Here is a 14,420-nt window from a genome sequence, read left to right on the forward strand (position 1 = left end):
TATAATTTTAATGGTAGGTTTATTTGAACAGTGAGAGACAGAATAACAAAAAAAAAGGAGTGGGACAAAATCCCTCCTGAGATGTGTGCAAACCTGGTGGCCAACTACAAGAAACATCTGACCTCTGTGATTGGCAACAAGGGTTTTTCCACCAAGTACTAAGTCATGTTTTGCATATGGGTCAAATACTTATTTCACTCATTAAAATGCAAATCAATTTATACATTTTTTGACATGCGTTTTTCTGGATTTTCTTTTTGATATTCTGTCTCTCAATTTTCAAATACCTTCCATTAAAATTATAGACTTATCATTTCTTTGTCAGTGGGTAAACGTACAAAATCAGAGGATCAAATACCTTTTTCCCTTACTGTCCATCTGGACGGTGTGTAGGCTACCTGCACCTTTGTCCTACTCACTATACAGTAGGACACTCTACTGACTGATTCAGAAGACAGGGAAACAATTAGATGAAAGAAATGAATAGAATTGAACTGAACCAGATATTTCATGATCCTCTTTTATCATACACAAGGTCCAAGGACCATGCTAGGCCAGTGATTTCAGCACTCCTAATGTTGGGGTTAATGTCAGTTGTTAATTGTAAATGGTTCATGTGATATGGATGAAAATATCCTCAAATGAAGGACCAAAGTATACACTTCAACCCCATAGTCACTGTTTCTTTTTAAACAAAAAGTGCTGGAATACAGAAAATCCATAATGTGTCGCTGTCTAGTTATGTGGGAATCAACTCAGCTACTAATATTGTTATTAAAACCCTGTTAATGGTACAAAGGTTCTGGCAAACGAGGACCAGATCAGGGTAAATGCAATGCACAGATACAAAATATTTTACGAGTCATTAAGGACATGTTGAAAAGAACCGCAAGACTTGTAATCTGTGGTTTTGGGTTTAAACAGGTTCAGAACAAAATTGTTCTGGTCGGAACATTGAATAAAAAAATACAAAATTGTGGTTCCGTACAGAACAAATAAGTTAAAATTCCAATCCCTGGTCTCTAATGTTTTAAGCTTCTATCCTGTGTTTTCATAGAACAGCACCATTTACCGCCTGGCGTCCCAGAGGCAGCCGGTAACAGCAAGGTAAGAGTCTGTAACGAGGCCTGGGGTCCCTGATGGTTGTTAGTACTTCCAGCTGTGTGTGTGTGTGTGTGTGTGTGGTGTGTGTGTGTGTGTGTGTGTGCTTGTGTATTGTAATGAGCCCATGGGCTTCTAATTGCTGCTGGACAGGGCTTCATAGCTCTAATGGACAGAGAGAGAGAGAAACAAGAAGGAAATAAAAGAAAGTGAGAAAGAAAGACATACGGACCGAGAGATTATGAGGGAGAGAGAAAGAGATAGAGAGGGGTGAGGGTGAATGAAAGAGAGGGAGAGAGAGAGACAGGAGAGTAGAGAGTGTTCTCACTGCTCATTACAATGTAATAATCTGAATTTAATACTCTCAGACAGTTTCACACTGCGTAGACGGATCGAAACACACACAGTTGACGATGTCAAACTGTGTGTGGGAATGTGTTTGTGTTAGGATTGAATGGACGTAACCAAGTTACCAGGATTTACGGGGATTTCCAAGCCAAGCCCACTCCCTTTTCCTGGGAAACATATTGGCAAGAAAATATTCAATGATAACAAATGGTACTGTATCTATGAACAGTGATGTGAAACTGAAGCGGGAAACTAAAGTATGCAACTGTCTAAATCTGTCTATTTCATGGCCTTTTCTGCTCTACTATCCTCATGATAAATAGTTAATGCTAAGCGCTGTTTGTACAAAATCACCTTAAATTCAAAGGGCACACTTCATTATTTATACTAAAATGGAACACGCAACCTTGAAGAGCAGTTATCGAAGTAACAATATTAGCTTCACGTTGCTTGTAACTTAAGCATAGGCATACCTGCTTTCAGTAACTCCCCAAAAGCTGTTGTCAAGTTTGACAGAAATCAGTGCCTGGAGGCCAAATTGTGAAGAGGGTTCAACATGTGGACTGATCTCTGATACAGTGGCGTTAACGTGCTTTCCTTACGTGCCGTCACAAAAAAGTAGCCTAGTTATCTTCACGTTTCAGTCATTTAGGAGACACTCATATCCAGAGTGACCCGTGGATGCGTGCGGGGGTGTGTTCCGGGCTCACCTCCAGCACCCGTCCACTGATGTACCTGCGGCACGTCTCGCACTTGATCCCAAACTGGGCGTGATAGTCGGCCTCACAGTAAGGCACCTTGTCCCTGGAACACAGAGAGTGGAACACGCTGAAAAGGGCTCCAGAATGAGTGCGTGCGTGTGCGTGCGTGTGCGTGCGTGCGTGCGCGCGCGTGCACTGACTTGCTGATGTACTCCCCGGTGAGGACCATGTTGCAGGTGTGACACTTGAAGCAGCTGACATGCCACTGTTTCTCCAACGCCAGCAGAGACTGTCCCTGCTTTATCACCTCTCCGCACCCGCCACAATCTGGGAGGGGGGGGGTTAAAGTGAGTGACGGGGAGAATAAGAAAAAACTCTTTCTGTACACCGTCAGACGCTAACATTTAGACATTTAGATGCATGGTACATTATTTCTCCCCTGACCCAGCACTACTCAATGCCTGGCTGACAGAGACTAATGCCGACCACAGGAACATGGCTTGACCTGAACACCATCAGAGATAATTAAACACTGACACACACCTAGACACACGAGCAGCATTAAGGAATGTTATTCAGCATGCAGCAAACAGAGATCAGAGAGCACGATGAGTTATTACACATTACAGTAAAGGTCAGCCCTCGATCCGTTAACATTGGAACTATATAAACGCCATTATCCTGACCCCTGCATTCCTGTATTCCTTAGAGACCTGGGTCCTGTTCTTTAGGGCCTACTTTGAAACATCATTTCTTTATTAAAATGGTTTTACCCTTATTTTTAAAGGTACGTTTACTGAGAACACATGTTCACGAACAGAAAGACTATGTTTTCAACCTGCCAGTTTGGGATTTGATCTGGCAAATGTTTGGTTGCAGGTCTGTTCTGTTCACTAGCCCAACCGCTGCATCGGTTAAAATTATTTCCATAAATTGTAAAACATTTTTTACTGTATCCATTAGACTCTGGTATATCTGCCTGGCTTTCATAGCCGGAGATACTTGATCAATTTATTCAGACTCGTCAGGGGCTGTTTTCAGATATATCTTTCAGAAGCTGTCCTGTTTCTCGGATGAAGAAACTCTGGGGAATGGACTTGACTGCTTTGCTTGGCTGACACTAACTTTGTGGTGACAGGTCTTCCGGGTTGACACATGCTGGGTCAGCCTCATGAGAGACATTAGCCTGTCGCGGCCTGGACACAGCTCTGTAGACATTGGCCACATCTTAAATGGCCACCTATTTTTTAGATAGTGCACTACATTATGAAGAGTAGTGCACGACATTTGGAAGAGGGTGCCATATGGGATCTGGACGTCATTGTGTGGACTTGACTTGGAGAATTAGGCCCCAGGTTTGAGACCAGGGACTTTACATGTAGGCAAGGTCACGAATGAACACTTCTCTGAATGTTCTGATCCAATGTGCGTCCAGCATAGAACCTCACTACTTATGACAATGTGATGCGAAGGTAGTAGGGATTGCAGTGCATTTGAATAAGGGGGCCTCTGAGCATTAAATGGTCCATATACTACCACGCAGGGACCTCTGACCTCACCTACTAATGAAATGACCTTGATAACAGCATTTTTGTCAGTTATGAACAAAAAACTGATCATTAGAAAAGGCAGTCTGTTATTGTTGTTTCCCTAATACTAATTATTTCACAAGGATAATAGCAGTATCTTCTGCTCATCTTTGAAGCAACTAGTTGGTCCCTTAAGCAATCTGTGCTTCTTGATGAGTTAAACGCATGTGAATGTATCCTCTACCCCACCCCTGAATGTATTCTCTATCCCACCCTAGAATGTATCCTCTACCCCACCCCTGAATGTATCCTCTATCCCACCCTAGAATGTATCCTCTACCCCACCCCTGAATGTATCCTCTATCCCACCCTAGAATGTATCCTCTACCCCACCCCTGAATGTATCCTCTATCCCAGCCTAGAATGTATCCTCTATCCCACCCGTGAATGTGTCCTCTATCCCACCCGTGAATGTATCCTCTATCCCACCCGTGAATGTATCCTCTATCCTACCTGTGAATGTGTCCTCTATCCAACCCGTGAATGTATCTTCTATCTCACCCGTGAATGTATCCTCTATACCACCCTTGAATGTATCCTCTATCCCACCTGTGAATGTATCTTCTAGCCCAAATGTGAATGTATCTTCTATCCCACCCGTGAATGTATCCTCTATCCCACGCATGAATATATCCTCTATCCCACCTGTGAATGAATCCTCTATCCCACCCATGAACGTATCCTCTATCCCACCTGTGAATGTATCCTCTATCCCAATAGAAAGGCTGTGAATGCAGGAGATGAGAGCAGGACTTACGGCTGGGACCGTGGATCTTTATGGGCTCATTGGAGTTGACCAGCGTGTGGGAGCACTGTTGGCATACGCAGGCCTTCCCACTGAACGTCACTCTGTCTCCTATGGGGAACTGTTTTCTGGATGGGGAAAATGCACACTGATTACACACCCACCCACGCACGCTGGGTACTCAGGGCTGGCGTCACAGCTGGTGCCACTTGTTCAATATCCTCCCCATTGCACATCCAATTATACCATTAAGAGATAAGGACAAAGACACACTAAAGGATCGGTCTTGGATGCAAGAATGATATCCATATTTTATTTGGAGAAAGCTGCTGTATGGATGTGCTGTGATTGAATATTTGATGTGTGAGAGCAGGCATAATGTATTTGCTTGTGTGACAGTCATCCTTGGATGGCCTACGCAACTTTAGGTTGCAATGTTGTGTGTCTGGAGCAAGGTTATTATAGTTTCATGTTTTTCATTTCGTTTTAGTTTCAGTTCGTTTTCAGTGTCCTTTTAAGTTTCAGTTCAGTTTTAGTTTAGAATTATAGTTTCTATTACTATTTAGTTATTCACTTTTACTTCTGAATTTATATATTCGTGAAAATAATTGCTAATTCTGTGTAATGTTTGGAACTGATCTATGTACGGTCAATAGGACAGGTAACCAAAGCCTTTTCTGATTTGCATAATAAAGATTATTTTTTTATATTTAGGAATAGCATTGGGAAATGATCCTTTGCATGATTGAAGAAAACAATATTGCAAAACCCACAAAATAAGAATCCAGTGACTCACATCGCTGGTAGAGAGCTCTGTCTGAATAAACATGTCCACCAGGGGGCAGCTAGTGGGCCAGTTTCTGAATCCATTTGAAACAACTAGTTAAAGTTTGCTGTTCAGCCTGCCTCAATGACTGGCCCATGCTGTTTATTTCAGAGATGCATGGCCAACATTTCTATATAAACCTTTCTATGTTTTGAGGAAAGGTGGACCTTGAGGTTTGTTGGGTTTTTCCTTTTTATCGGGTAGGCCACAAACTTGAGATCCTTTGACGACAAGACACTTAGATTTGCTATCTATTTAAAATAATTACAAATATGCAGCCGGCGGCTGACATGCTTGATGTTTTTCGCGTTGTCACATCTGCGACTGCAACTGTAAGCAGTGGGCATTGTGCAGTCCATGTTGAAATAATGTTTCCTCTGGGATGTGTAGGTCCAGTTCCCTAATCACAGCCTATTGTAGGATAACTCAACATTAATGCAAACTGAACTATGCAAAGTGTATTCATTACAGTAATTCAGATTTTTATATTTGTTTGCTTTGCAACTGTGCATTGCCGTTTTAGTTCAGATTCCGTTTTTTCAGCAAATTCAGTTTCAGTTTTACGAACACATTTAAAAAAAAAAGTTTTTTCCATTTTAGTTACAGTTTCAGTTAACGATTATAACCTTGGTCTGGAGACTGTGGTTTTGATGGTCTGGGTGTGCGCATATGTGCGTATGTGAGTGTACTCTGACTGTGTGTTTATGTAAGTTTGTGACCTTACTGTTCCCCACGTGCACCCCTCCCTCCAGACACTATCTCCACCGTCAGCCCCTTCTTCTGCCTGAAGCTGTCACTGTTTACATATTTAATGGGAGCTGCGTAACTCTGGCCACAACGGCAGAATTGTTATTTCTGTCCTGGCCTGACGGCCGTCTGTCCTGTTGTCAATCCCACCGTCTCTGTGGCTTTTTAAAAATACCTGTTCACAGTAAACCGGGCCGGTGAACCGGGCAACGGGGAAGAACAGCTGATCCGCCGTTGCCCTGGCGGCGTACCGAAAATGTTCCGCCACCGTCTCTTGCGTTTCCCTATTAGGGCGTACGTGCTGGCAGGTACTTCCTGGTTTGACAAGCAGTATGTTGAGAAGCAGGGAAGACTTGGAGTGAAGTGCCCTGGACGAACTCTCCCATGAGCCCGTCTGAAGTTGACGCAGTGAGACAAGGCCTACGTAGATGTAAGTTGTGCTTATTGAAACTGGGAGGGGAGGAGGAACTGGCAAACGTTTGGGGCAAAATGAATACATGTAATTGAAAATCTGGACGGCCCAACCCTCACTGTTTAAATGGGTCATAATGATCCATCAAGGAGAAGCGGGTGTTTTGATGAGAGAGAGAAGGAGGGACAGAGAGAAGGAGCGAGAGGGAGAGAGAGTGTGTACCTTATGTACTGTGTGTGTGTGTGTGTGTGTGTGTGTGTGAGTGCGTGCGTGTACCTGCAGACACTGCATACGAAGCAGGTAGGATGGTATGTCCTGCCCAGAGCAGAGACCACCTCACCACTGATGAATCCATCACAGCGATCACAGCGCCTCCCATACAGACGCTGGTAGTCTGAGGTACAAATGTACTCCCCACGCTTCTGGAAAAACCCAGACCTAGCCAGATCACACCCACAAACTGGGAGAGAGAGAGAAAGAGAGGGAGGGGGGACGGGGGACGGGACGGCGAATGATGTGGATTACGTTAAATACGAAACAAAAACTGTTCATACTTTTCTAAGACATAAAACACATTTCATTATAAGCTGCAGTTATATCACGACTTGGGTCTTGCGCGGCACACATTTACCAGGACTGGATCCAGTCAGTCACATCTGCACCACACTCACAGTAAACAGTTAGAAAAGAGCCCATTAGCGTTTTATGGGGATCTCAGTGTTCAGTCATTGTTGTGACGGGGTAGAACTTTGAATTTCATTAGGTTTCTTCCTGCCTGCTTCTCCAGACTGAACAGCCCGTACTCATTACACACAACACAAAACTGCGTGTGTGTGTGTGTGTGTTTGTGCGTGATTACGTGCCCACAGGTTTGTGCGTGTGAGTGTCTGCACGTGTGTTTCTGGGTGTCAGCGTACTGTTTGTGGACACCGGGCTCACAGCATGAAGTGATGTGAAGATAATGACCTAAACGGTGGAAAACTAATTTTCTCCAGAAGATCCAGAGACAGTGAAAGAGAGATTGATTTTCTCATTAGAGATCAATGAGCCGTAACAGAAAGACCTTTTCCTACAATGGATCACACACCAAAGAGTTCTTCACAAAGACACATGGAGGGGGGAGGGGGGGTGAGGGGGAGAGGGGGAGAGGGGGTGAGGGGGAGAGAGAGCAGGAAATAATAGAAGAGAGAAAGAAAGAAACAGAGTGAGAGAAATAGAAGGGGAAGAAAGTAAAGAGAGGCTTCACTTGTGAGTTGTTTTAGTGAAGAGAGTTGATATTCTGTACAGCCATTTGTCTGTAAGGTCAAGTGGACAGAGAAACGATTAACTCTAGTGGGCGTGGCATCTTAAAGCCCGGAGGACATTCTAAAGGTCACACACACACACACACAGTCAGCAAACCCAGGAGTTCAATAAATGTAAAACAGATTAGCGAATCAGCATTGTGCTCCCTCCTCCCCTCTACCTACCTTTTCCTCTCTGTCACCCAGTCGCTCCATCTCTCCTCAGCACCCTGTCTCTCCTCCCCTCTACCTACCTTTTCCTCTCTGTCACCCAGTCGCTCCATCTCTCCTCAGCACCCTGTCTCTCCTCCCCTCTACCTACCTTTTCCTCTCTGTCACCCAGTCGCTCCATCTCTCCTCAGCACCCTGTCTCTCCTCCCCTCTACCTACCTTTTCCTCTCTGTCACCCAGTCGCTCCATCTCTCCTCAGCACCCTGTCTCTCCTCCCCTCTACCTACCTTTTCCTCTCTGTCACCCAGTCGCTCCATCTCTCCTCAGCACCCTGTCTCTCCTCCCCTCTACCTACCTTTTCCTCTCTGTCACCCAGTCGCTCCATCTCTCCTCAGCACCCTGTCTCTCCTCCCCTCTACCTACCTTTTCCTCTCTGTCACCCAGTCGCTCCATCTCTCCTCAGCACCATGTCTCTCCTCCCCTCTACCTACCTTTTCCTCTGTCACCCAGTCGCTCCATCTCTCCTCAGCACCATGTCTCTCCTCCCCTCTACCTACCTTTTCCTCTGTCACCCAGTCCCTCCATCTCTCCTCCCCTCTACTCCAACTCCAACCTGAAGTCACAGCTTCAAGTGGATATTTGACATATTATGGAAAAGTGTCCATTTATTTCTGAGTGCATTCTTCCGCGTGGTTATAGGTTTGGAGATACCACGACAGTTAACAGTTTAGACTGTGACTGGTTGAGGTTATAGTTTGCTAGAAAAAAAAAACATCAAGTCTGGATTGCACGGTATTCATGAACACCAGTGGTTGAGTGGAATAAGCTGCAGCCTGAATTTGTACCATGCCAGCTGAAGTTCTCAGGGGGATAGTCTTTAGACTTTTTATGGAGAACACAGAAAATAGGTCACAATTCAAGATTTGAAGGACCTGGATAAATGATTGATATATCTCTGTAAATAATGAGATCCCACTGGTAAATCACCAGTCTCCAACAAGGACACACACCTTGAGCATCCACAAGAGTGAACTGTTTTATGGGTTTGCTTAATTGGCCATTATTGCCTTTTTGATAAATGTGCCAAAGAGAATCAGATTATCATACAAACCTGTCATGTATGTGCACTGGTGTGCACATGCACGCACAAACACATAAACACATACACACACACACACACACACACACACACAGACATACATTGTTATTCATATTGTTCTGGCAGAGTAAGGCTCAATGCTTAAGTTAGATACGGCCAAGCTGTTGTTGTTTAAACAATTCCAGTTTTAATCACATTAGGTGTTATAAAACCTCTGCCAGTAACTGGCTCTACTGTGTCGTGCTTCTGGAGCACACGTTCATGTATAAACTAATCACATCATTGATAGCCAGCCTAATTACCCTATGAAATGATTTTGTTTCACTTGGATTCATAGTTCTTGCTTGTTTCTTACTCGTTCTTTATTTCTTAAGATGTTTACACAGGAATCCTTTCTTAAGATGTTCACAACTGCCCTCCACACACACACACACACACACACACGCAGACACACACTTCAAAGATGTTAATTTAATCCAGATCAGTTTATGACTGGAGTGCATTGACTTAACACAGTAATAAAAGATCAATGGTGCTTCAATATGAACTAAAACATCGCTGGATGTGTCCCAACTGACACCCTGCTCCCAAAATACACCATCTCTTTTGACTGGGTGGCTCTGGTCAGCGTAGGGCCCTACGAAGGAATAGTGTTTCATTGGGGAGTGGGTCTCAGTTCCCCAGAGGAGAGAGGACAGCTCCATCTATCTGAGATGGCAGGAGGTACTGTGAATGGAGAGCTACCCTAATCAAGTTTGACATTGTCTACAGATAGACATAGTGATGGACATTCATCATTCACACAGAGTTTAGACAACCAGACGGAAGCCACTGTTAGAGAGAGGGAGACAAGGGGATGAGAGGAGGAGAGGGGAGGGAATAGAAGGGGAGAGACAGAAAGGAGGAGAGGAGGAATGTATGAGAGGAGAGGGAGAGAAGGAGGTGACAGAAAGAAAGCAGAGAAGAAGGGGAGAGGGCAAACAGCATTAGGGGAGGAAAGAGACAGCCACAGAGAAAAAGGAAAATGCATAGGGTGAGAGATATCCAGCTACTATTGGAAGACAGGAGCTTGTGATTGTGTGTGCGTTCACGAGTGCATGTGTATGTGCGAGTGTGTGTGTCTTTGTGTGTGTGTGTGTGCGTGTGTGTGTGTACCCGCCGCATTTCCAAAACCACGGAACAATGGCAGAAGGCTTCAATCACGTCCCAGCAGAGTTGAAAACAGGGAGAAGCGGAAGGCTGACCAGAAAACCACACAGCCCATAATAGCTGATCCTCAATGGAAAAACGTCAGAGAGGGAACATTACTCCCACATTATGGTATATCTAGACGATAGATTCACGGGCATTAAACGTGTAGCAGTAACTGTCTCTCTCAAAGACTCCATCCAAAGGAATACAATAAAGCTGTAATTTTTACATTATTTAGAGTCTACATTTTAGAACATTCGATTTCTCCACATCAAGCACTTGAACTTAGCGTGGTTGAGTAAGTTCCTCATTTATTGCCTCTCTCTCTGTCTCTCACTCTCTCATCCTAACCATCTCTCCGACAGTTACCTGCCCTTCAATCTGTGCCACACACTAATGTTCCCGGTCCCCACAAGCCCTGGCCAGACATCAAACACAGACCCCACTCCTATCATTACCCTAATGCATTCATTACCACCGCGGCAGACAACATTACAGCCTAAGTGGATATGGTGGGGCTGGTAGGCTGGCTCATTTGGAGTTGGCATCCTATTGGGCCCTGGTGACAAGAAGTGCACTGAATAGCGACTAGGGTGCCATTTTGGATGCAGTTGGTAGTCTTAGCGGGATTGGCGTAAGGTTCGCCCGTGATTGGCAATCACATTTTACCCCTGTGTGGTGAGCGATCATTGGTTGGATGTGCCGGGCTGGGACGTCCCCCTTCCCCAGTTGCCATAGGAGCCATGAACCTTCCTTGGTTGCCCTAGAGACAGCGGGGTCCCATTCTAAAGGCCGAGGTGGTGCTGCAGCGTTTTGTGTTCCCAAATCTCCCTTAGTTACTGAAATGACAGAGGTCTGTCTTGGCTGTGAATAGATACCAGCTGCGTTATGTCTTCGGACAGAGTAGGTCAAACCTGTGCTATTCCAAACCCTGATAGGGCAGGGCACGTATAACGGACATTTGGCTTGGCCGGGTAACTGTAAAAGAAAGTTCCCGGGTAATTGTTTTTTAACGGCTTCACAATCAGGAACACATGGTGTGTAAAATGAACAGCCTAATCCAAACTCCATAGACTTTAGCATTATGTTAGCATATAGTAGAACGTTCAGTCCCAATTGTCAAAAACCAATGGGCTTTAGCTTGGCGTTAGCAAAACAACCAGTACAGTACAGCATGGTGTAACTCGTGCAGTTATGGTCATCATTGTAAGTCCAGTGATTAGTGTTCAGCAGGGAGTCTGTCTGATTGAATATTTATCTTCAGCCAACAGATGCAATTAACATCCCCAGTCTTGCAGAGCTGCCCAGAACGCTGAAATAGCCCCCACCCTCTCTTTTTTCAATCCATCCATGACTCCTTCACCGGCGCACTCACTATCTCTCACCCTTCCCATCTCTCTCCCTCTCTCTCTCTCTCTCAGTCTCACACCCCAATGTCTCACCTTCTCTCTCTCACTCTCTTTAAAACCTTTATCTCTACCGCTCCATCTCTCCCACCCTCCCACTCTATAGAATGCTAAGTGCCTTTGATGAATGCTTTCACAAATGGTTGTGCTCCGTGGAGTTTCTAGCCACACAGCAGTGTGTCTACGTCCCAAATAGAAGACTATTCTCTATGTAGGGGCACTTGCTTTGACCTGGAGCCGAACACTACATGAACTCTGTGTGTTTTAATGCTTCTGTCAACAGTATGTCAATAGACCAGGCCTGGGTCTTAGGCTGCTGGCTGGGACAAGGACACAGGCCACACACACACCAAGGGCAAGGCCACTGATAATGTAGGGAGCATGTATGACCACCACTGGGGACCGGACCCATTAGGGGAGGTGGTGCCTAGCTCACCCCACGTCTGTGCTCCCTGTGCTGGGCAAGTGGAGAGCCGCCTCCTCTTAACAGTCTCCGTCCCTCTCATTCTCGTCCCCTCTGCATCTCTTCTGCCCTCAATCTTGTCCTCCTCTCATCCCTTTCCCTTCTCCTCCTTAACTCCATTTCTCCTCCCTTTCTCCTCCACTTTTCACTTCTCCCCTCCTCCTCTTGTCCTTTCTTGCCCTTCAAAACGTGTCCGCTAAACAGGAGAAAACATACAGATATTAAGACAGGAAGGGCATATGGAGGAGCCCTCCTTAAGAACCCTCCCCAGTAACATTACAGTAGTGGTGTCCTAAAGAGCCACCTATTCCCAGTTTAGTCCATTACCTTCTAGACTACAGCAGTGTGCTAGACAGAGAATAGTGCTGCATTTGTGGGAACACTGAGTAAGGGAGAAGGAACATGGTGGATCCCACGTTTCGAGCAGCATTTGGCAAGGCTTTTCAAACAGTGGAAATCTTCAGAAGTTGGGAAGCTTTTGAACTCTAAATTTGAATTCACTATCGTTTTCAGCAACCTACTGTATTGGCTGTTGATGACTGTTGATGCAAGGGCAGGATCTCTGAGTTATGTCAAAATGTGCCTTAATAAAATATGAACTGATCTGAGATCAGCAGCTAAGAACAAGTTATTTCTACTTCTCATACGTACTGTGTGTGAAAGTGACAGGGGGGATCTGTTTAATGAACCACAGTCGTCACAATGTCATGGCAGAGAATCTCCCACAGTACGTACATAGACGAGGGAAAAGAGAACAGTCAGGAGAGAGGAGTGTGTTTACCCTGTCTCCTTAACCGCTTCTACATCCAAAGTCATGGGGGCTCGTTCACGTTGTTGTAATAGACATAGAATAGGCTGCTGTTTGAGATGTTCCCTGTTTCTATCTGAAATCGTGGAACGTCTGGAGGAAGAAAAAAAAAACAGCACAGTCTAAACTCACCTCCCAATGTCTCCCTAGCAACCACACATTGGCTCGGTGATTGGACCAGTGTGGCAGTGGTTGCCATAGCTACGGGAAGCTCCCATCCCCTCTACCCCACATAACACTCTTTGTTTCATACTCTCTCTCTCTCACCCTCACACTCTTCCAACCATACTCTTTTCCCATTTCCCATTTCTATCCACCTCTCTCTGCAACAGTAGAATGAGTTGGCATGGTGTTAGTGTTAGAACCACACAGTAGATTAACATGCTCAGGTGTTAGTGTTAGAACCAGACAGTAGATTAACATGCTCAGGTGTTAGTGTTAGGACCAGACAGTAGATTAACATGCTCAGGTGTTAGTGTTAGAACCAGACACTAGATTAACATGCTCAGGTGTGTGTTAGTACTAGACAGTAGATTAACATCCTCAGGTTTTAGTGTTAGAACCAGACAGTAGATTAACATGGCATGGTGTTAGTGTTAGAACCAGACAAAAGATTAACATGCTCAGGTATTAGTGTTAGAACCAGACAGTAGATTAACATGATGATGTGTCAGATGTGGCAGACTACGTTAACACTATGGTGTTAGTGTTAAGACTCAACAGTTTTAATTTCAAGGCCAATATTTTTAAGCTAAATTAGTACTGCATTTACTGTTTGTTTTCTAGCTGCCAATCTGATAAGCTCTTGTAGTGTATTTATATGTGAATGACCCAGTCATACCGCCCTGTTCATTTGTTTGTGTATCCTACTTTCCCCAACCCATGACAGACTGTAATGGATGGCAATCTGGCATTGATCAATTCACTCTGAGGATTCAACCAGCTTTGTGCCAGCTTTCATCAATGACTCTGAACTTAACAACACATTCCATCTCATACCAGGCAGGTCAGGCGAGGTCAGGTTTGGTCAGATCCGTTTGGGTCTGCCCCCAGAAAGGACCCATTGTAATGGCTTCCTTAACGTTTCAAACTGGTTCCTTTCATAGACGCAAAATTCGGGGCCTTTGGAAACAGTTCCGGTGAGATTGTAGAAATCAGTTTTGACCTGAGAAACGCTGACAGAACTATGGTTTTGCAGCCTGAGGCGTGTGTGTCTGTGTGTGTTTCCCTAAGGAGAGGTCCATATGGAGCACGCATTAGACCGCCGCAACGCCTGGTAGCTGTGCTGGAATGGGAGAGGGCCACTTAAGCAACCAGAGCAGAGGAAATGTGGTCAGCGTGTCATTAGGTCAACACACAGTCTGCTACCATTCCCTGTAATACAATACCACACATCATTACTGCGCAGTGTGTGCGTATGTGTGTTTGTGTCCGTGGGCGTGTGTGCGTGGGCGTGTGTGTCCGTGGGCGTGTGTCCGTGGGCGTGTGTCCGTGGGCGTGTGTGCGTGGGCGTGTGTCCGTGGGCGTGTG

The 14,420-nt window shown here is 45.1% G+C and overlaps 1 protein-coding gene across 10 annotated transcripts in view; it reads right to left on the reverse strand.

The window, feature by feature from the left end:
* ablim3 (actin binding LIM protein family, member 3) overlaps positions 1-14,420 on the reverse strand; it is a 44,246-nt gene that overhangs the window by 17,809 nt on the left and 12,017 nt on the right. For all 10 annotated transcript variants that reach the window (XM_020045847.2, XM_020045846.2, XM_020045845.2 and 7 more), the window contains exons 3-6: positions 6,746-6,929; positions 4,497-4,612; positions 2,351-2,477; positions 2,160-2,253 (exon numbers count right to left, since the gene is read on the reverse strand). In XM_020045847.2, the coding sequence (XP_019901406.1) occupies positions 2,160-2,253; positions 2,351-2,477; positions 4,497-4,612; positions 6,746-6,929 (521 nt within the window). The remainder of the gene's footprint in view (positions 1-2,159; positions 2,254-2,350; positions 2,478-4,496; positions 4,613-6,745; positions 6,930-14,420) is intronic.

The sequence above is a fragment of the Esox lucius genome, chromosome 4, assembly GCF_011004845.1.
Source record: "Esox lucius isolate fEsoLuc1 chromosome 4, fEsoLuc1.pri, whole genome shotgun sequence".
NCBI lineage: Eukaryota > Metazoa > Chordata > Actinopteri > Esociformes > Esocidae > Esox > Esox lucius.